At 39.3% G+C, this 22165-nt stretch overlaps 1 protein-coding gene across 1 annotated transcript in view; it reads left to right on the top strand.

Moving 5' to 3' along the window:
• Positions 1-22165, top strand: part of DSCAM (DS cell adhesion molecule) — a 554872-nt gene that overhangs the window by 440609 nt on the left and 92098 nt on the right. The window contains exons 17-20 of the mRNA XM_065422504.1: positions 2947-3017; positions 9247-9487; positions 11201-11347; positions 13617-13772. Coding sequence (XP_065278576.1) covers positions 2947-3017; positions 9247-9487; positions 11201-11347; positions 13617-13772 — 615 coding nt within the window. The remainder of the gene's footprint in view (positions 1-2946; positions 3018-9246; positions 9488-11200; positions 11348-13616; positions 13773-22165) is intronic.

Genomic DNA, 22165 nt, shown 5'->3' with positions numbered 1-22165 from the left:
CCTGTGGAAGGTCAATGTAAACAAACTGTCTCGCAGCCCACCAGCGGATTACCCTGACAGGCCGTGTGTGGCCCACAGGACACAGGTTGCCCACCCCTGCCCTAAGAGGTTAACATAACCTTGCACGTTTTGGATGGAGTTTTTGCAAAAAATCACCTATTGGTCTCAAATTAATTCCTGGAAACCATACTGGAAATTCACCTCATTGCCTTCAGGGTAGTAGTTAGATTCCTAGCAACTCTTCATAATCATGTGAGCTGTGGTGAATGTGTACAGTGAAATTGGCAGACACTAATTTCACTCCACCACAACCTCTGTCACAGCCTCCTTACCACACACTTTGTCACAGCATACTCCCCTCTCTCCTCTCTATGCCCTGTGTCACCATCCTCTCCCCTAGCCCAATGCCCTCACACAAACACACTCTGCTATACCCTCTGTCACAGCTTGCTCCCTCCCACCATATCCCCTGTCATGGCTTCTCCATCACAAACTCACCCACAATCTGCCTCCACCATTCACCTTCCTCTACACTCTCTGTCATAGTCCCCCTCACCTCTAACTTCACTATACCATCTACTGCACCCCACAGCCCATAACACCATCTGTCATGACCATTAGACTCATAGAACCATAGGGCGAGAAGGGACCACCAGGGTCATCTAATCTAACCCCCTGCCAAGACGGAGGACCCATTTCCCTCACACTTATCTCATCCCCCCTCCAGCTACCCACTGACCCAGTATACAACCATTCACTCTGTCATGGACTCACCACATTCTTTATCACAACCCATTCAACTGCAACTATCTCCTTCACAGTCTCCCAGGCAAGGTCCTGAGTCTGCTCTCACTTACATTGATGTAAATCAGGAGTACTACTATGAAACCAATGTGAGAGCAGAACTGGGTGCAGGATGTGTTATCCCAAGCATAGCAAAGCAATCCAGAATCTTTACAAAAAATAAGGCATAATCGCTAATGTTTGCTGCAATGTTTCTCTCTGATTTCCTTCCTACTTGCACGAGCTTCCTGTGGTGAGTCTGAATTCTTCAGACCAGACAAGCAAAGGTTTAGCCTATATAAATATGTCACAGCAATAACTTCCACATCAGAGACAGAGAATATGTTTCTGCACATGGAAGAACGAAATAAACTGTGGACATAAAGGGGATTTATGGTTGCCATATTGTGATGCCAATGAAAAGCCAGGATTTTATCAGCTCATTTTATGGGCCAAATGTTTTGCACATATCTACTACAGAATAATATATCTGCAGTGATGACATTTGTGTCTGTAAACTGGTGGTCAGAGTCTAGAGTTGAGTTAAAGAACTAGCAGAGACCCCACTCTTGCTGTTGTACTTACCCTGTTTTCATTACTGTGTGATACTGCATAGGAAACTTAGGGTACGTCTACACTGCAACTAAAACCTGCAGCTGGCCCATGCCAGCTGACTTAGACTCATGGGGCTCAGGCTCAGGGACTGTTTAATTGCTGTGTAAGCATTCAGGCTCAGTCTGGATCCTGGGCTCTAGCACTCTGCGTGGTGGGAGGGTCCTAGAGCTCAGGCTCCAGCCCAACCCAAACATTTACACCACAATTAAACAGTCCCTTAGCCTGAGCCCCACAAGCCCGGGTTAGCTGGCATGGGCCAGCCACAAGTGTCTGATTGCAGTGTAGACATGCCCTCAAACTAAGGACCCACATGAGCTATAGGCAATGGTTCCACTTCACCATGCGTGAAATTCACCCCATTGCACAGGGCCAACAAAATAGGATTTGTACATGACTTCAATGGAGCATAAGCCTTGTGCTAGGTCTCTGTACAGGCGTGAATTTCACCCATGTAAGCCAAATGGACTTCTTTCACTGCAGTCATTTGCTGCTGTTTACCCCTCAGACTGCTTTCATTGCAACATCCATTTCCTCCTGCTCTCCCTCTCACAACCTAGTCTCCTTTGCGCCCTTTCTCATATTATTAAATTTGTGATTTCTTACTTTTTATTCATGCCACCTCATATATATAGAAATCTTCTACTAGAACTCTGAGATATCTCCGTGTCTTCCTTCAAATCCTTCCGTTAAAATGGCTTGGTTTTGTTAGCTTTCTTTTACAAATCCCCACTGCAACACTAACTGCCTCCAATCAGCAATCATTGCATTGTAACTGTCTAACTTAGATAGAAGTTTCTCAGGACCAGAACTTTGTCTTCCCACTTGTTTGTGAAGCACGACACATACTGTTGGCAGCATATAAATAATAAGAGAGACTCCCTCTGACTGAGCCAGCAGGAACTGTCCCGGGTTCATTTAATCAGGCGGGATATTCTTTATATGGCTTCCACACTGATATATTTAGACACAGAAAAACTATTTGTGCAGTTTTTACTTCATAAAATAATAATTTTGTACTGAACATGCTCAGTCTTTAGTTAACAGAACGACTTTAATCAGAAGCTACATGTTGAAATGATCAAAGCTGGCTGAAGAGTTGCTGTGTTCCCTAATTCTGAATGGGTGCTGCTGTCTTTTCAGTGCCAGCACATTCACAGCAGCTTAAAGCACATTCAGTACATCAGTAGAGAAGACTTCAAAGGGAAAGAAAAGCATCTTGAGCATGTCACTAAACAAGGCTTTTGAAAGAAAGTCACATGCGACTCATTCCTGTTTTATTTGCAAACTTGCTAAATCTTGAAATCAACAACATTTCATTGTCACAAATACCATGCAACCAGCTAGTGGAGACTCCTTAGCCTTTTGGTTTTGTTTGAGTAAAGTGATACCTTCAATGCTTCATATGCTGTTAAATGGTTTCATACCAACCCAAAGCCTCTGTTCTATGCCACAGTGTTGGCATCAACACTGTATATTTTGTTTATTTCTGCCACATTATAAGAACCTGCCTTATGATGGATGTGTCTCCCTCTCTGTCTCTCTCACCAGCTCCTGATGGCCCACCTCAGGAAGTTCAGCTTGAGCCTGTATCTTCACAAAGCATTCGGGTCACTTGGAAAGTAAGTAACCATAGCAGGAAACAGAGAGTCTAGCAGTATTTATGCATGTTCAGAGAGCTGTTGTTAGGGTGAATATTATAATAACTGTGGATCAGAAGTATTTTATTTTGAATAAAATTTGCAGATCATTTTGCCAACAGATCTTACAAGCTTTGTCAATAAGACTGTCATTTTATTCCAGGAAAGAACATTCCAGAGGAAGATCATTGCTGCAGGCCTGTGTTTCTATTGACCTACATTTGCTATTTGTGCTCTAAGTGTCCTTATTCTGAGTTTGCAAGCAGGGCATTGTGCTGACAAAATTAGTGCTCACTGAGGACTGATATGATTATAGGGCATGATCCCCAAAAGCCTTTGGAGTCAATGGGAGTCTTTCCATTGATTTTGGCCCAGGCCCTTACCAAAGGAATGCCTGCACAGATAGAGGCATGGAGACCCTCTTTGGTGCTATGTCTCAATTTGATCAAAAGTAGAGTCCATGAGTTCATACATAGTTTAGTCAAAATTATCTATTTTTCCAATGTAATTTAAACAAATCTCCATTGTAACTGCTGTACTCTAATGCTTGTGACTTGGTTTGTTTTTATGCAGTGTTCTGATAACTGAAAAGTTTTACATATGTTGTTTGACAGTGAAACCAGTAGGTTTATAAATACATTAAACCAAACTGTACATCCTGTTGGATAGAATAAAGATGCGTAGTCACTATGTATAATCTTAATAAGAGTGGCAATTTTCATACCATATTCAGAAATATGTAGGGTAAACTGTTCAAATAAAGTTACAGCATAATAGCCATAAACTTGTGTAGACATTCTACATGGTTACTGTAACTTATGTAATGTGATGTGAACTTTGCCATGTAACACAGAACTTTTGGAGTGCCGTGGTAATAATTGTAGAATGCTGGCAATTTATCATACCAGCACACTCTCATTTCAGACAGTTCATGATGAAACAAGATTATCCTGCATATAAAGGAAGTGTCTGTGCAGACAGACAGACTATATCTAATGAATTGTCCAGCTAATGCCGACAAACCTCACATGCTAGGGATTCTTGAGTAGGTTAGTAGTAGTTAAAAATAGATACATTGAAAAAACTGTCTCCAGGGGCTGTCCACTGAAGTACAAATACAGGTTTCCCTATCATCAGTCCTAAATTTATTCTTCTCCATCCCACAAACATGAGGGTGACATGAAAGTACAAATAATATTAAAGGTGCTTTGCACAAAACAAGGCTTTTCCTCAGTGGTCTCGGTTTCTGGGGATGATTCTCCTTTGCTGCTGAGGTATGCATTGTTCTTAGTGTGCATGTGTCATCTGCAAAGCATTGCATTTAGTATATAAATCTAATAGCAAAATATAATTATTCAGATTGGGAAGGGAGATGATAAAATTATAAAATGCAGCAAATTGCATCCTATTTAAAATTCCTGTGATGTGTAAGGAAGTGATTTTGCCCTGACTTGTTCAATCAGGCAAAAATTCTTTGCTAGTCCTTTTTTAGTTGTCAGATATACAGTGATAATATTTGCATCACCTTCATGTCGTACAGTTATACTTTTTGTTGCTGTGGTTTTCACAGGTAGCAATGGTTTGTGGCTACAAAGAATAGCATCATATAGTAGGCAAAATGAAGCTCCATAACATACCAGTAGAGAAAGCTAAAGAGGGTACATGAAGTGCTATACTTTAATATATTTTACCATTAGCAGGAGAGCACATAGTCATCTTCTGAAATAATGTACACTGTATACTGACTCTGGCCTTATATGAAGAAATACTTAAAGGCTGATTTTGGAGGAGATTTCCAAAAGCACAAATGGGAGTTAGGCACCATTGATTTTCTGTGGGAGTTATGCACCTCATTGCCCATTGGTGTCTTTTGAAAATCTCCTCTTAAGCATTATGGACTCACATCCACGCAGATATTTACAGCTGAAATGAAACTTCCTGGCCTAAATTTTCAAAAATTGCCTCCATCATCATAGGTACAATTTTGCACTCTTAATTAAATGTGGGCACAATTAGCTGTGCCTGCAATTGTATCCATTTAGACATTTAACTACCTAGTCTGTGTGTGCTGTCAGGAAAGTAAATGCATCTAAATGAGTGCAGCTGTAGTTGTATTTTTCTTGGTCCCTTTCTTGTACAGAGGGCATTCAGAATCAAGGCCAAGACTGATTTGCTCTATGAAACTACAACACTTTTCAAGTGATGGCATTGTACACTTTATAATAAAAGGAACATGCAAGAGCACATTATACTGAAAGAACAAATGACATACACTATAATGTAGCAGTAAGATAATTTATTATAACTCATATACAAATAAATAATAGTATTAATAATAATAGTGCAACAGTTAAAGTTGCTACACACTCAACCTACCTGACATAAACCACAAAAGCAAGGAAATGGACGTTTAAGCCACATATCAATACAGACCCTCTATTCTTCTAACCATAAAAACACACCTTAACTCTATTGCAGCTATCATACACCATAGACCATGAACCACAACCTTCACTCTTCTGCTCTAGAGAGGCACCATAAGAGGCATGATATTCACTTAATTAAAATTATTTTTGGTTCAGTATGGTGTGTTAAGAAGTAGTACATTTTGGTTACAGCTGCACCAGTCTCCCTTGCTCTCAGTTCCCCAGGTGTCGGGCAAGAAACCGGTCACTTTGATTCAGTGGTATTTAGAGTTGTTCTAGAATATAAAGTGTCCACAGATGATCTGTTGGCTCATCTAAACAATGCTAGGTTTCACCATGGTGTTTGAAATAAGATGACTTCTTCTTTCTTTTCTTTTCTTTTTTGACCAAGGATCTCCCTCACTGGTTAAGTTCAGGCTACTACTCTGCCAGTAGCCCTCCTGTGCCCTTCCCTTAGGACTACTGTTCACCCATCATGATCCTTACTGGGAGACTTCTTTTCTGACAGGGAGACTATATAATTATAATTAATGGAGATATCCCATCTCCTAGAACTGGAAGGGACCTTGAAAGGTCATCAAGTCCAGCCCCCTGCCTTCACTAGCAGGACCAAGTACTGATTTTGCCCCAGATCCCCAAGTGGCCCCCTCAAGGATTGAACTCACAACCCTGGGTTTAGCAGGCCAATGCTCAAACCACTGAGCTATCCCTCCCCCCATTTAGAGCTATCCCTCTGGGCCTTAGTCTCTATGGCCCCATTTAGGGGTGGAATGAGCACTTTGCTATACAAGTGACATGTACACAACCTCTTGGATACAAACAGGCTGCATCCTTATTGCTTTGCATAAGATAAGATAAGAACATAAGAAAGGCCACACTGCGTCAGACCAATGGTCCATCTAGCCCAGTATCCTGTCTTCTGACAGTGGCTAGTGCCAGATGCTGCAGAGGGAGTGAACAGAACAGGGCAATTATGGAGTGATCCATCCCTTGTTATCCAGTCTCACCTTCTGGCAGTCAGAGGCTATGGACACTCAGAGCATAGGGTTGTGTCCCTGATCATCTTGGCTAATACCCATTCATGGACCTGTCCTCCATTAACTTATCTAGTTCTTTTTTGAACCCAGTTATACATTTGCCCTTCATATCATCCCCGGGCAACGATTTCCACAGGTTGACTGTATGTTGTGAGAAGCACTTCCTTATGTCTGTTTTTAAACATGCTGCCAAGTAATTTTATTGGGTGACCCCTGGTTCTTGCTATATAAAAAGTACAACAGTAAAACATTGCAGCTAACATTTTCAAACCTGCTCACATAGAGTAAGGCTCAAAAATCCATATTTAGGCACAAGCGGGTCAGGAATTTTTTGGTCAGAAAATGCTGATTTGTCCCAGCTGAAACTTGGTGCAGCAATACACCTCTACCTCGATATAACGCTGTCCTCAGGAGCCAAAAAATCTTACCGCGTTATAGGTGAAACCACGTTATATCGAACTTGCTTTGATCCACCGGAGTGCGCAGCCCCACCTCCCCAGAGCACTGCTTTACCGCGTTATATCCGAATTTGTGTTCTATCGGGGCGCATTATATCGGGGTAGAGGTATATATCGTTTTCAGCAAAACTTTCTGAAGTACAGGGTGGAGTTTCTGGTCAGAAAAAGACACCTGTCTCAGAATGGCTAATCGGGTATGTCTGCACTTCAACCTGTAGGTATAAATTCTAGCTTGAGGAGACAGACCCAAGCTAGCTCTAATCAAGCCAGCACACTGAAAATAGACTGTAGCTGTGGTGGCAGGAGCAGCAGGCAAGTCTAGCCACTCCATGTGTGTGTCCAGCATTTCAAATAGGATCATACTCAGGGTATCTAAGCCCCTGCCTCTACTGCCACATCTGCACCCTATTTTAGCATTTTGGTTTTCAGACATTCAGCTTTTGAACAAAAAAAAAATCAAAATTTTCCATTGAGACTGTTTTCACAAAAAAAAATAGTTTTCTATCTAAAAACAGTTTTGACAGAAAATGTTTAACAAATTTTCAATTTCAACAAATTATAAGAAAAGGACATATAAGCAAGAAAGTGAATGAATGACCAGTTAACTGAGTATTCTAATAATTCTGCTGTCTACGCTCTGGTGGATTTTTTGTTTTTGTTTTTGGATGGTTTTTTTACTCAAACAACAAAACTACACTGTCCATTCACAAAGATGGTCCACATTTTATGCAGTGGTTATGAAACAGAGTGCAGAGTGCTTCCATCAAGAAAACTACTTGCCTTTTACTTACCCACTTAACCACTAAAATATAACTGTGATATTTCCTTCTTAACTGGGACAAATATCTGCATTCCCATGAAGATATCCAGATTTTTTAAATTCCAACCAGCTTACCCCGCCCCATGGTAAAATATGAAGTTTTACAGTCATTTAAAGAGCAAGAAACTGTAAACATATTGAGACTATGATGCCACACTGGCAGCTAATGCATTTTTTATAAGATGTGACTTTTTAAAGAAATGTCTTCAGTCACCCAACAGGACAGAGTTATTCAGGAAACCAAGAAAAATAACTGGTCTATTATATATCAGAAAGCATGGTTCTACTCCCACCTGAGGTCTCATGCATGAACTTAGGCCCTGATTCTGCATCTCTTTTGCATACTTCTGCTGAAATCAGTGAGGATTTGGTGTGTGAGGGCTTAGTGATTAGGCTATGTATATTTGTCTTTACTACTTCTTATTAGCTAAAGGTCCACATTGAAACAGTAAAAGAGGAGGCAACCACTCTCTTAGAAAATGTGTTGTTACTGGGGGAATTGAAGTATATTCTTGTCCTAAGAAAAGATTCCTGCCTGAAGCTTTGTCTCCTTTTTTGGAAACCAAATGCAGCGGAAAATAAAATCCTGTTACTCTAGGAAATCTGATTATAGACTTCAGTATGGTGTGCTGATGATAGTGGGAGAGCTTATCTGGGTAGTCTGATGGGATCTCTGTGTGTGTGTGTGTGTGTGTGTGTTAGTTTTTGTACATGGACCCTAAGTGGTAGTTATAATTTTTACAATAATTGTATATGCACCCAGAGCATTAGATGGGAACATTTTTACAAAATGAAATAAAGAGTAGTTCAACAAATTTCAGCATCTACATAAGTGGAAACGTAACAAACATTTCTGTTACTAATAGACTTTCTCACCAAGTTAACAATGCTTATTTTATTTTCTACTATATTTTATGCTACAGTCTACTGAAATGGAAAGATCTGTCAGTCAGAGTGCAGGAATCTTGTATGGTGACTCAGAACTATAGTGTACAATACATTTACTGGGCACATTTTTTAACATTGGATACCAAACACTTGTTTCAATAGCCATTCAGTGTAGAAATTCCTACATTCTGATTCACTACTGCCTTCAGAGGTCATCTATGTGCCCACAACAGACGTGGCTGCCTCAGTGTCTTGATTTATCCAGACAAAACTTCCAAATCTGAATTAGGCTTCAAAAATATTTCACCATTAGCTATTTTAGTAAAATAACAGTCTGGAATTCTTTTTAACTCATTGGTGATTATATCCTGGGTAATAAACAACTTGGCCCGAAATTTGTTTAGCATAGTAAAGAGTGGTTGCCTTATGAACAGTGACTCCCTCAATTTATGACCTAAAAATAGAGTGGTGTTCATTTAAAGAAAACGTTGACTTTCTGTGCAGTTCAAAGTGCTTAAGGGACAGAATTTATTTGCATTTCCACATATATTCTTAACATATAATATTTCCTATCCTGTTCAGGCTCCAAAGAAGCACTTGCAAAATGGAATTATTCGTGGATACCAGATAGGCTACCGGGAGTACAGTGCTGGGGGCAATTTCCAGTTCAACATCATCAGTATTGACACCACTGGAGATAGTGAAGTTTATACCCTGGATAACCTGAAGAAATTCACCCAGTATGGCATGGTAGTACAGGCATGTAACCGGGCTGGAATAGGACCTTCTTCTCAGGAAATCATCACCACTACCCTAGAGGATGGTAGGTCCTAGGCAAGCAAATATCATATATACCATTGCACACATTTTATGACTTCTTTATCAGGCCTTTTATTCTCATTGATGGATATGTTGACCTAATTGTATCTACTGCCTGATTAGTGTTCATTATATAGTGGATAAGAGAATGGTTACATTGGGAAACGATAGTTATATTATAGACAGGTGGGAGGGAACAAATCAGCCTGCGTGTTGTGTACAAATTTCAAATTGCTAGCTATGCAATATAGTTCAGTTTAAGAAATATGACTGTTCTGATTTAATAACATCTGCAGTTGTGAGATAACTTGATTGAGAACATAGCCTTTCTTAGCAACACCCTTGTTTTGATATTGACTCAGTTGCCAGTTTCATGCTCTCAGCATAGGATCATAGTGTGGTTTGATATCTCGTAAAGTAAAAATACTAAAACTGAAGTAACTATTTTTTTCAGATAAGTGAAACCCAGAGCTATGTTTATGCAGTAACATAATTTGCCAGCCTAAAATGAGACATGAGTTTTTCCAAGAATGTCCAAACTAATAAAAGAAAAGTCACTGGCACTTTCTGTATATTTCAGGCTGTCCACTGAGAAAAGCAATTCAGAATTATTTTTCTAAACCACACAGAAGAGCACTTCTCAAATAATGATAGAGAGTCCTCTAGTGGAAAAAAAGAGTTATTCCATATGCTATAGAGAGGACTTTAATACTTTAAAACATTTTTACTTTATAAAAGTAAATTCTAACACAAGCAACCAAGGAAGATATCAAAAGCCAGATTTTCAGCAATTTAAATTGGCATAAATCCACTAAAGTCAATGCCATCTTACACCAACTGAGAATCTGACTTTATGTATGTTAAACAGAGTAACACATTTGTACATTCTTGAGTGTTACAGTGTTTGAGGCATATGCTTCAGAGAACACTGGTGTTTTACATTTACTGCAGATCCTGTTAGTACTAGACAGAGTACAGCATGATGGAAGACAATTCACTGAAACGTGCATGTTTTTACTACTGCAACAGGTGTAAAGTTTTTCTGCTATATCTGGCACATATAGGTTCTTTCTTGGCAACATTTTTGTAACATCACTGTGAGGGCATTATGGGAATTGGGGATAAGATAAATCAAGAAGGCAAAACGATAGATTAACAAGTATTGCATTTGAAACAGAAATTACTAAATATAAATTTGTTAAAGCTGATTGAAAATTTGAAAACGTTCTAAATTTTTGTGAATTTTTTTCAAAAAACTGTACATTTTGATTTAGAAAAATCTCAAAGATATTCAAAAAAATCAATTTTTCTGTATATTTTAATCAGCTCTAGAATTTATTTTCCTTTTAGTAGTGAGGGAAAATCCTAATGAAGGGCAAGTCAGTGAGGGTCCAAAGACATTTCTGGGAAGTGATCTGTACTTTCAGAAACAAACGTAGTAGTAACCAAGCAGTTCCATCAATAGCAAAGTAGAAACTCAGGGTAAAATAATGGATTTTGCTTAAGTGATGAAAATTGAAAACGTAGTAGAAAGGGACTCTTCCAAGAAGTGGGTATGATTATTATTTAATTTGTGTCTCCAATGAATTATGAAGAAAATATATATGTGCATTTTAAACATTCAGTTTCACATTGGTGACTATAATCTCTTAAGAGTACAGTTTTACTTGTCCACAGAAGTTATCTAGAGCTAAAATTGGTAAATATCTCATTCCAGTGCCCAGTTGCCCTCCAGGGAATGTCCAAGCCACTGCGACATCACCAGAAACTATCTCCATTTCCTGGTCTACACTTCCCAAAGAAGCCCTGAATGGGATTCTACAGGGATTCAGAGTTATTTACTGGGCTAATCTCTTGGATGGAGGTAAGCAGCTTTAACCAACCCATCAGGTGTGTGCCAATAGCAATGACAGGATAACAGGAAATTCATGGCAGTTAATATCATTTTGTCCTCCGGTATGAAAAGCATACCAGAAAACTTTAAATTTTCTTTAATCATCATTTTACACAGAGCATCATACATCTCTGTCTGGATCATTTTGTACAGAGCTTTGAGTAGTTGACAGGTTGTTACAAAACTATTTATGAACACACACATGTTCAAAAGAGAATTTTGGCAAGTGTGGGAGTATCATCAGTTCCTCTTTACCTCCTCAGAGATGAAGCTACTGCCTTTCCTTTAAAGATTACTGTGCTAGTTTTAGCAGCATTATCAAAATACCTGATATCTGATTATTCATCCAGGAAGAACAAAATTAAACACAGGAATCCTTGTTTAAATTCCACAAACGTTTTTAAAAATATATTTTTTGAAATACTCAAAGGTTTCTTGTTTTCAGAGGGGGAAAAAGAGACCTACCTGGCATTTCTTTTTCTTAAGGTCAGCAGAATTACCTCTGAAATCATTTTGTATTATGGACTTATCTTCAGTGATTGGCTTTTGAGGCCCACAATGTAGGGGATTTCTGTTTTGTAATTAGTAAATGGCTTGAAGTATTTCAACCATTTTGGTAAATAAACAAGTTGCAGTTTATCTGACAGTAGCACTTTTAATCTCCATGTGATTTGAAACAAAAATTACATAGTAAAATGTGTGTGTACACTAAGTAGTGACACTGTAAACATAACACCATCCTCCTCAATAGATCTGCTCCCAGTATATTTTTTTTTAGTTATGCTGACAATGTGCTTTTGCCTCCACAATTAGGGTGAAGGAAGGAAACAGGTTTGGGGCAGCTTTTTTTTTTTCCCCCCCCAACATGTATTTGAAGTGCTCAGATGTTTGGAATGTTAACATAGATCCTAAGGGAGGTGATCAAGTGTGCATGCATTTATCACATTCTGCAATTTATGATGATATCACCTCAATATTTGTTTCCTTTTTGTGGACTTTAGTGAACAATACATTTTAACTCTTGTCTTTTTTTTTTTTAACTCTTGCTAACAATGCAGAGCTGTCTCAGCTCTGGCAGAATGAGCTGGATTATATTCTGGTGTGTGTATCCATCAATAGAATAGTTACCGTAATTAAATTCCAATTGTCTTGCCAAGTTCTATCCTCTGCTAGTTACACCTGTTCAAACATGAGGTTGCACAGGTGTAAATGAGGGCAGAATGTAACCCGGAGGCTCACTATTACTGGTGATAATGCTCAAGTAAGAAATCTTTTGAGGTACAGTGACTACTCACTGGTGAATGAAAAATAAAGATGAGAAAATGTGCAGTCCTGATTCAAGACAAGGTAATTATTTTTCATTGACTTCAGTAGGCTTTGGATTAGGCCCTACACTGCTGAAAAGCTACATTACAGTATAGCCTACTATACCCCGCAAAACACAGCTATTGGACCTGAAATTTATCTTTGAATGTCCTTATCTTGTTAGATATATTTTCTGCTCTAGTTGTTCTTTTAAAGCATTTTTGCACATGAATCGTGTTTTCCAGCTTAATACATTAAGGTTTATGTGATAAGCCCCATCTCTCCGTGCAAGTGAATTTGGTTTTACCGCATTTAAATCTATCGTTAACTAATGCTTCTGACCATAGTGCGCTTTACAGTAGAGCTGGGCAAATTTTTTCAAACAAAAAGCGTTGTTTGTTTAACTTTACACAAAATGGCTTTTTTTCAGACATGAAAACTGTTGTAGAAATTGTTGATTTTTTCTAATGTTTTTATTTTGAGGGGAAAATGTTGCATCATTATTATCAATTTTTAAATTGTAAGTATTGTCAGTACCATTATAGAAATATTTTATTTACCGAAAAGCTGTTTCTCAGTAAATGCAAAATTTTAATAACCCTTTTGACAGTGGTTTTGATATTTTTGCTTAATTTCAGTTAAAAAAAGCTAAATAAATTATAAAGTTAAAAACAAGTTTGCTGTTAATCATGTGAAAAGGAACTGACATAAAAATTTCAAATGTTGTCATTTTTTTCCATCTGCTCTATTTTATAATAATGATCAGTGTGAGCATTTAAGGTATCTATTTAATAATCACAAAATATTCTTTCTCTTTCATGAGTGCATATTCTTTAATCAGAAGATTCCCCTTTTATTTTCATACCAATATAGGCACATATGATTAAAAGAAGAATAGCATTGCCAATAACTTGGTTCACTTTTTGTTCCCTAGAGCTGGGAGAGATTAAAAATGTCACTACTACACAGCCCTCACTAGAGCTTGATGGGCTGGAAAAATATACCAACTACAGCATCCAGGTGTTGGCATTCACACGAGCTGGAGATGGAGTCAGGAGTGAACAAATTTTCACCCGCACTAAAGAGGATGGTAAGAACTAAGAACTTCTCCATAGCCAGCCTGACATATGACACTGCTTGATTTGGCCCAGATTTTCAAAGCAATGTGTGTACAACACCCAGCGTGCATGCAAAAATTGGGATTTGCATGCATAGCTCTTGAGTTGTGAGCACACGTTCAGTGCTGTGTGCACAGTTTAAAAAAAATTGGGCATTTCTATTTATTCATTCCTTTTATGGCCAGGTTAATGAGTAAGGCCCCAGTTCAGGAAAGCATCTAAGAATGTGTTTAATTTTAAGCATGTTAGTATTTTTTTTAATGTAACAATAGTTTATTTAACAACTTTGACATGTTCCTGTTTTTGAATTATCCTTGAGATAGACTTTCTAAATCAATAGAAGGTAGGAGCCTAACCTGCTAAGCACTTTTGAAAATCCCACTAGGCACCTAGCTGCATCTTTGAGCACCTAAATACCTTTGAAAATCTGTTCTCAAAAGGTCAAGGATGTTTTGGCAGAGATAGGAGTGTGAGGCACAGAGCTGGCTGAATAATATTAGTTCAATAATTTCTTCAGTGACATTTGTGATATTTTTTCAAATAAATTAGTCAATAGTTTTTCTCTTTATTATTCATCCAATGTATAGATAATGCATAAATATTAGTAAAATTGATATGGGAAGGGGATTTACAGAAGTGCAAAAGGGAGGGGGTGTCCAACTCCTACTGACTTTCATTCATTGAAGAATTCCATTAAGTTAATCAAACCAAGTATTAAGGGGTTGGTTCTGAAATTTACCCCCATTTTAATGTCACTTTACACTGACAGAGTGGTGTCAAGGGGCCTCACAGCAAATGAGGATCAGGCTATTGCAGGGTGGCACTAGGCCTTTAAGAAGGAAGAGGCTATGTACCTGTGACTCATCAGCTGCCTCCTAACTGAGTCTTAAGAGGGCACCTGGCCCATATAAAATGGGAGTTGCCTGGAGGAGTAATTGAGGGAAAGGGCAGGTGAGAGCTGTCAGGGACCAAAAGATTGGAGGTGCTTGAAGGAAGCTGTAGGAGATTTGTGGGGGAAGGCTGAAAGCAGGAGAGCAGCAAGTTGGGTTTGCAGGCTGGTCTTCCTAAACCAGTGAGCTAGGGCTGGAGGCCAGAGAGGGTGTTGCCTGCTGACTTCTAAGCCAGAGAGCCAAAGCTGCGGCTGAAGGTAAGGGAGCAGTGTAGGGCTTATTTGCTGACACCTCTGTGGTGGACAGTGGGAGCCAGGTGAGCAATGGAAAGGCCTATCTGCTGGCCTGTGTGGGATATGAAAAGTTAACTGAACAGGAGGAGCGGTGGTGCCCTCCATCAGAGTGGCTGGGGGAAGGGTGTTCCTGCTGGGAAGAGCGGATTATATCCCAGCTGGAAGTCTGGGGTAGCTGACCTGGTTAAAGGACGGAAGTGAACTGAAGAAGAGCCCAGGAGTGATGGCAAACACTGGAGTTTGATATGTGAGGTGTTGAGGAACTAGATGTCTTGGGGTTTTAAGGGACTATCTGCACTTGGGTGATAAATGGACTGTTTGGGGACTGTTGTTATGGGCTATTTGAACTATGTTTTTGTAATAAACTGGTCCCAGGGAGAGACATTATTAGGCAAGAGACTGTCATGGAGGTTTTGGGTTGCCTGGGAAGGTAAACTGAGGCAGTCATGCCTGTTCTGTCACAGCCTGCTGCTAGAGGGCACTTCAGGCAGAGCCACCCTATGACACATGCCCTTAATGTATATTTCTTTCCATTATTCGCTCAGCTTTATTAAGGTATTTGTTCCCAGACTTGTTTTTATTTTCAATATTTACATAGTTCCTTTTATTACTTTGAACAAAAATGGATTAACCGCAAAAGCAGGAGCACGTCTTATGATTCATAAATGTAGTTCTACTTCCAGAGCTCAGTAAAAGCAGCTATGTTTTAACTCCTTTAGAGAGACAAGGTGGGTGAGGGAATATTTTTTACCTTATCTTTTATTTTTCAAGAGCTTATCTTTTATTGGACCAACTTGTTTTCGTGAGAGACATTACTTCAGCCCCCTTGTCTCTCTGATATTCTAGGACCAACACAGCTACAACACCGGAAACTCCTTTAGTTCATCAGCAGCAATTACTCTGTCTGAACCTGCCTTGAGATGCCTTAGCCACACCCCAAAAGACAGTGAAATTCTTTCAAATCATTTTGTAAGTCTATATGTTTGGACCGTCAGAGCACGTAGAATCATAAGACTGGAAGAGACCTCAAGAGGTCATCTAGTCCAGTCCCCTGCCCTCATGGCAGGACTAAGTATTATCTAGACCCTTCCTGACAGGTGTTTGTCTAACCTGCTCTTAAAAATCTGCAATGATGGAGATTCCACAATCTCCCTAGGCAATTTATTCCAGTGCTTAACCACCCTGACAGTTAGGAAGATTTTCCTAATGTCCAACCTAAACCTCCCTTGCTGCAATTTTAACCCATTGCTTCTTGTCCTCTCCTCAGAGGTTAAGAAAAACAATTTTTCTCCCTCCTCCTTGTAACAAGCTTTTTATGTACTTGAAAACTGTTATCATGTTCCCTCTCAGGCTTCTCTTTCCCAGACTAAACAAACCCGATTTTTTCAATCTTCCCTCATAGGTCATGTTTTCTAGACCTTTAATCATTTTTGTTGCTCTTCTCTGGACTTTCTCCAATTTATCCACATCTTTCCTGAAATATGGCACCCCGAACTGGACACAATACTCCAGTTGAGGCCTAATCAGTCTGGAGAAGAGCGGAAGAATTACATCTTGTGTCTTGCTTACAACACTCCTGCTAATACATCCTAGAATGACGTTCGGTTTTTTTTGGGTTTTTTTTGCAACAGTGTTACACTGTTGACTCATGTTTAGCTTGTGGTCCACTATGACCCCCAGATCTCTTTCTGCAATACTCCTTCCTAGGCAGTCATTTCCCATTTTGTAGGTGTGCAACTAATTGTTCCTCCCTAAGTGCGGTACTTTGCATTTGTCCTTATTGAATTCCATCCTATTTACTTCAGACCATTTCTCCAGTTTGTCCAGATCATTTTGAATTTTAATCCTATCCTCCAAAGCACTTGCAACCCCTCCCAGCTTGGTATCATCTACAAACTTTATAAGTGTACTCTCTATGCCAATATCTAAATCATTGATGAAGATATTGAACAGAACCAGACCAGAACTGATCCCTGCGGGACCCCACTCGATACGCCCTTTCAGCATATCTGGGAACAGTTTTCCAATCAGTTTTGCATCTACCTTATAGTAGCTCCATCTAGTTTGCATTTCCCTGGTTTGTTTATGAGAAGGTCGTGTGAGACAGTATCAAAAGCTTTACTCAAGTCAAGATATACCACGTCTACCACTCTCCCCCCCACCCCCCCCATCCACAAGGCTTGTTACCCTGTCAAAGAAAGCTATCAGGTTGGTTTGATATGATTTGTTCTTGACAAATCCATGCTGACTGTTACTTATTACCTTATTATCTTCTAGATGTTTGCAAATTGATTGCTTAATTATTTGCTCCATTATCTTTCCCGGTACAGAAGTTAAAATGACTGGTCTGTAATTCCCCCGGTTGTCCTTATTTCCCTTTTTATAGATTGGCACGATATTTGCCCTTTTCCAATCTTCAGGAATCTCTCCCATTTTCCATGACTTTTCAAAGATAATTGCAAATGGCTCCGATATCCCCTCAGTCAGCTCCTTGAGTATTCTAGGATGCATTTCATCAGGCCCTGGTGCCTTGAAGACATCTAACTTGTCTAAGTAATTTTTATCTTGTTCTTTCCCTATTTTAGCCTCTGATCCTACCTTATTTTCACTGACATTCACTATGTTAGACATCCAATCACCACCAGCCTTCTTGTTGTGGCACTCCAAAACGCCATGAGCTTGAAGTTGCTATTGATGTCTCTGGCTTCAAGAAATGTCTAAAAATAATTTTAAAATTGTAAAATACTGTAAAATGTTCTCAATGGACTTTTGCATTTGAGGTGACAGGAGAGCCAATGTGGCAATGCTTGAGTAAATATTCCATTCCAGTGACCTAGCACTGAGGGCTCAGCCCCCATGTCAAGAGTGGGACACGCTGCTCCACGGGAGCGCAGGAAGAATTCTGTCTCAGGGAGGCAGAATTCCTCTCAGAGCACCTCAGAGTACAGAGGGAGAGCACCTGCTGCTATGTCCCTTCAGGGAGAGTAGAGCATACTACCAAATGTGTGCTGGCCAGTCTTATGATGGAGGGCCAGGGTCGTGTCTCTTCCTTCTCCCTGACTCCTTTTGGGTGTCTTGCCACCTGGGATGCATAGAGTGAGCAGTCTCCACATTCTGAAAAGCACAGAGGCAGTGATTGTGCCTGATTCAAGAGGGGGCTCCTTTAACCCTCCTCCCTGAAAAACCACAGAGGTGTTAAGCAGTATCTGTCCCTAAATCAGTAAGCCCAACCTTTTCCGATATTGCAAGAGTCAGCTCAATGGCCCTACTGTTTAATTCTTCAACAGAGAATCTCATTTAAGATATGTAGATATGAAATAGTGACATTATCTATATACATATCTTACACCAGCTTCACTGCAGTTATTTTAATTCTGGCACAGATCTTTGCTAGGATAGTGAGAGGGTTAAAATTAGAAATGGTCCAAACCGAAGCCCTGGAGCCAAACACCCCTGAACTTTGAGGAAGTTAGCATCTGAATGATGCTGCTGGCTGCTCTTTCTACAAACTCTGGTGGTAAATATATGACATCTTCGGGAGAGTTCAGATCTGGAGAGCTCATATCTTCTACTTGTGGTCGCTCAACTCTACTTAAATTGAGGACAGAGTATCCCAATCTTCAATAATAAACTTATTCTTGAGTGTCTTTACCTTACCATCAAGCCTCCTAGTTCTTTATTATTATTATTGGGTTATATCATGTCGTTTTTGTTTTTGTTTTTGTTTCTTGTTTTTACATCAGTAGGAAGTTTTCCTTAAATCAATGGCCTGGTATGTCCCATTATTATTGATAAAGGCACATTGTGGCCATTCATCACTTAAATATGGGTTCCCAGCTCCGATATACATGTCCATAAATCCAGAATATCTTTAGCAGCCCTGAAATTGACAAAATATTTTCTTCCCAAGTAGCAAATGTAAACAGTAAGTGATAAGGAAATCAGGCTAGAGAAAATGAGTTTGCATTTGGTTTTCTTGTAATAATCAATACTCATTTTAGACACCAGAGGTCAGACATAGTTGCTGTTGAGCTTAGGAAATGAGAGAGGTTCCAGATGAGAATATGAAGTGAGGCTTCCTTTGAAGGTGGCATCATTAATGTTTTTGCATAGCTTTTCTCCCCAGGAGCCTTCGGAGAAAATAATTGTTCCTCTCAGAGATCCTAGTGGCACCATGAGAAGTGGAGCAGAAACTTCCTATTTTAAGAATTCATTGCATTTTACCCTACCCTTTTCACTCTCAATGGAGCCACTCATAAGCCAAGTGTCTTCTTCACCCGTGGATTTATTTTACTGATCATTAAAAATTAAAATAGATTTTCTAATTCTCTCCCTCCTTGGGTTTAAACTGCATTTCACAAGCTATATTTGATGGCATGGGGATTGAATTATTTCCTTCATATTTCTTTATTGGAAATGATACATTATAAAACCTTAATTAAAACAATGACTCTCTATTCTTTATTAGATAGACCCATTGAGCCAGACCCTCAGCTAGTGTAAATCAGCACAGCTCCATTGATTTCAATGGAACGACACCAATTTGCACAAGCTGAGAATCTGGGCTATTAACTCACGCAAGGCTCTGTTAAAAAGGGATACTTAGATGTGGGTACATACAGCCCAATTTGGCCTTGTGGCAGCCTTAATCTGCTATGCCTGACTTTGTATTATTGCGTAGCTGCCATATGCAGCTTTTGGGACTCGGATGATCCAGAAGGATACATGTGTCTTTCTGTCTTGCTTTTCAAATTCACTCTTTTTTATTTTAAAACATTCTGCTCATATTGTCTAGAGGGAATATAAGTTTAGGCAGCAATGCCTTTTTTTCCACCCAAAAAAGTTGGGTGCCAGACATAATTGGTAGTGGCTTGGCTCTGTATATTGCAGAGTCGAAATCCTGTGTACAGAGCAAAGCTTTGCTCTCACAGGGGTGATAGAGCCTTCAAATGTACCACTCATGGCACTTTTGCTTCCCGGGTGTCTGGTACTGTGAAGAAAAATAGTCAGCTACACACCTGCTGTGAGAGAGCTCCTGGAGCCACAGCCACTCTAGATCCCCATGCTCCACCATCAGTAAATTCTATTCCCCATCCTAGTCCTCTCAGTATAATTGTCCTCTCCCACCTTTCAACACACTTTCATGCAGCCACAGGGACAACACAAAGTGCTCCCTTTCCTGCATGTCATGAAACATGCTATCTCTATGCTGTTTTTAAGTTCCTATTGTCCAGGTAACGAGCTTGGGGTCCAATGTCTGATCACAAGGACAGCTTTAAGTGGTGTTTAGTGTTTTGGTGTTGAGTCTTTCTTTCCTCCCAACTTTATTCTGTCTCACCCCTGGCAGTCACTGAAAAGCGGTCCATAGTACATGCCATGTCTAGCTTGTCATTGTTAGGAATTAGAGGACTCAAAGAGCTTGTGAGAATGATGGAAATCTCAGGCTGCAACCAAAAGATCACCTTTGAATTCACCCTCTTAAAATCACTACAGCCATTAGCCAATTTTGAGAGAACATGTGGGATTATCTGTCCTATTATAACCAGAAGCTATTAGGTACAGTCAGTCAGGAATTTTCCAACAAAATACTTTTTCATGGGAAAATATCAGTTACTTGAAATCTAAACTTTTAATAAGAAGGGGTTGGTTTCAATCTCTGTCTACAAATTTTTGAAAAAAAAAGAATTGAAATTGTCAAAGTCTTGTTCTGACATTTTCAAAATGAAATGTTTTGATTGTATTTTTGTCTGTATTTTTTCTAGATTATCAACTCTCAACATTTTTTGTGATTTCAATTTTTCATTCTGTTTTGGGACAGAAAAACATTCAAAATCTGAAAAACTGTAGCAGGAAAAACTCTAACATTTCCTGCCCAGCTGTACTATTAGTTCCATAGAAAAGAGTGGCAATGGGTGACAGTGGCTACCAGTGTAGGATTGTGAGCATGTCTCTCAATAATAAGGTCAGCAGCACATATCACCACCAAACCATAGGTTCTTCAGAATATTCAGGGATCACATTTAATAAACATTGCAGTTATTTTATTATATAAACCCACTCTATGCTCCAGGATAGAACACTTTCACAGCCTCATGTAGTTTTCCTGAATGCAGAAGCTGGATATGTGTGTATGTATGTTTGTATATATATCCAGAGGGAGAAGATAAAAACAAACTTGGATTTACATGTCACAGCAATATCCTTCAGGGTTTTCTGAATGAATATCTAAAATGAAAAATTATTAGCCATTGAAGTTTGTCAATATCTACACCTTCTAGGAGAAAATATAGGAATCCAGTGAAAAGTAAAGCTTTTCATGTGTCTGGAAAACTCTAGATCAATTTTGAATTAATCCTTCAGCAGTTGACAGATAAGAGCCACTCCCGTCAGAACCTCTCCCCATGGATCAAACACTAATTTGGCAATAAATTATTTTAAACTCGCTTATCTAGTTGCAGTGATTTTCAGGAGACATTACTAACCATAAAGGAATCTCCCACTGGGCTAAGTAATTACCCAGGAGAGCCAGGTTTCATTCTTCAGCAGCAGTAACAAATAGCATTTCTAATGAGCTGGATATAAATATTGAGCTGAATGGTGTCAAACATCAATATTTACTGTGGATTGGATAGAATCTACTAAATGAATTAGCCTTTCAGAGCAAGGATTGGTGGGAGGGTGGCGGGGGGGGGTTATGTGAATATAATGATGAGCTCCTCATTTGGACCCTTAGTAACATTCTCAATACAGTATAAATAGAAAATGCTGGATTACAGGAAGCTTCCATAGTATTTTGAATGGCTGCATCTTAGGCAAAATTGTAGTTAGTGGTACTTACCAATCAGCTTTCTTACACTGTTTAGAAAAATATTAGATCCAGTTGAGTGGCAGTGTACGACAAAGCTGATTTATCTATGCACATGTAGAAACTGAAGTTTTCCTTAAATGCATTTCAAAGGCTGAGGCATTTAACTATGAAACTAACTTTAGCTGCAAACATAGGCCCCAATCTCGCTAGCTTCTTCTTGCGAGCAGACCTTACCACCTATGTGGTGCCTATTAATTTCACAACCAAGGCCTAAGATGGTGTGTATTTAGTAGCAATTTTTTTATGATACTGAAAAGATCAGATCAGCAACCGAAATTTTCATTCCAACATTAAAAAGAAATTCAGAATCAGAA

The sequence above is a fragment of the Emys orbicularis genome, chromosome 1 (assembly GCF_028017835.1).
Source record: "Emys orbicularis isolate rEmyOrb1 chromosome 1, rEmyOrb1.hap1, whole genome shotgun sequence".
In the NCBI taxonomy this organism is placed as follows: domain Eukaryota; kingdom Metazoa; phylum Chordata; order Testudines; family Emydidae; genus Emys; species Emys orbicularis.
The sequence above is the reverse complement of the archived record's forward strand: the minus strand, read 5'-3'. Positions and strand labels throughout refer to the sequence as shown.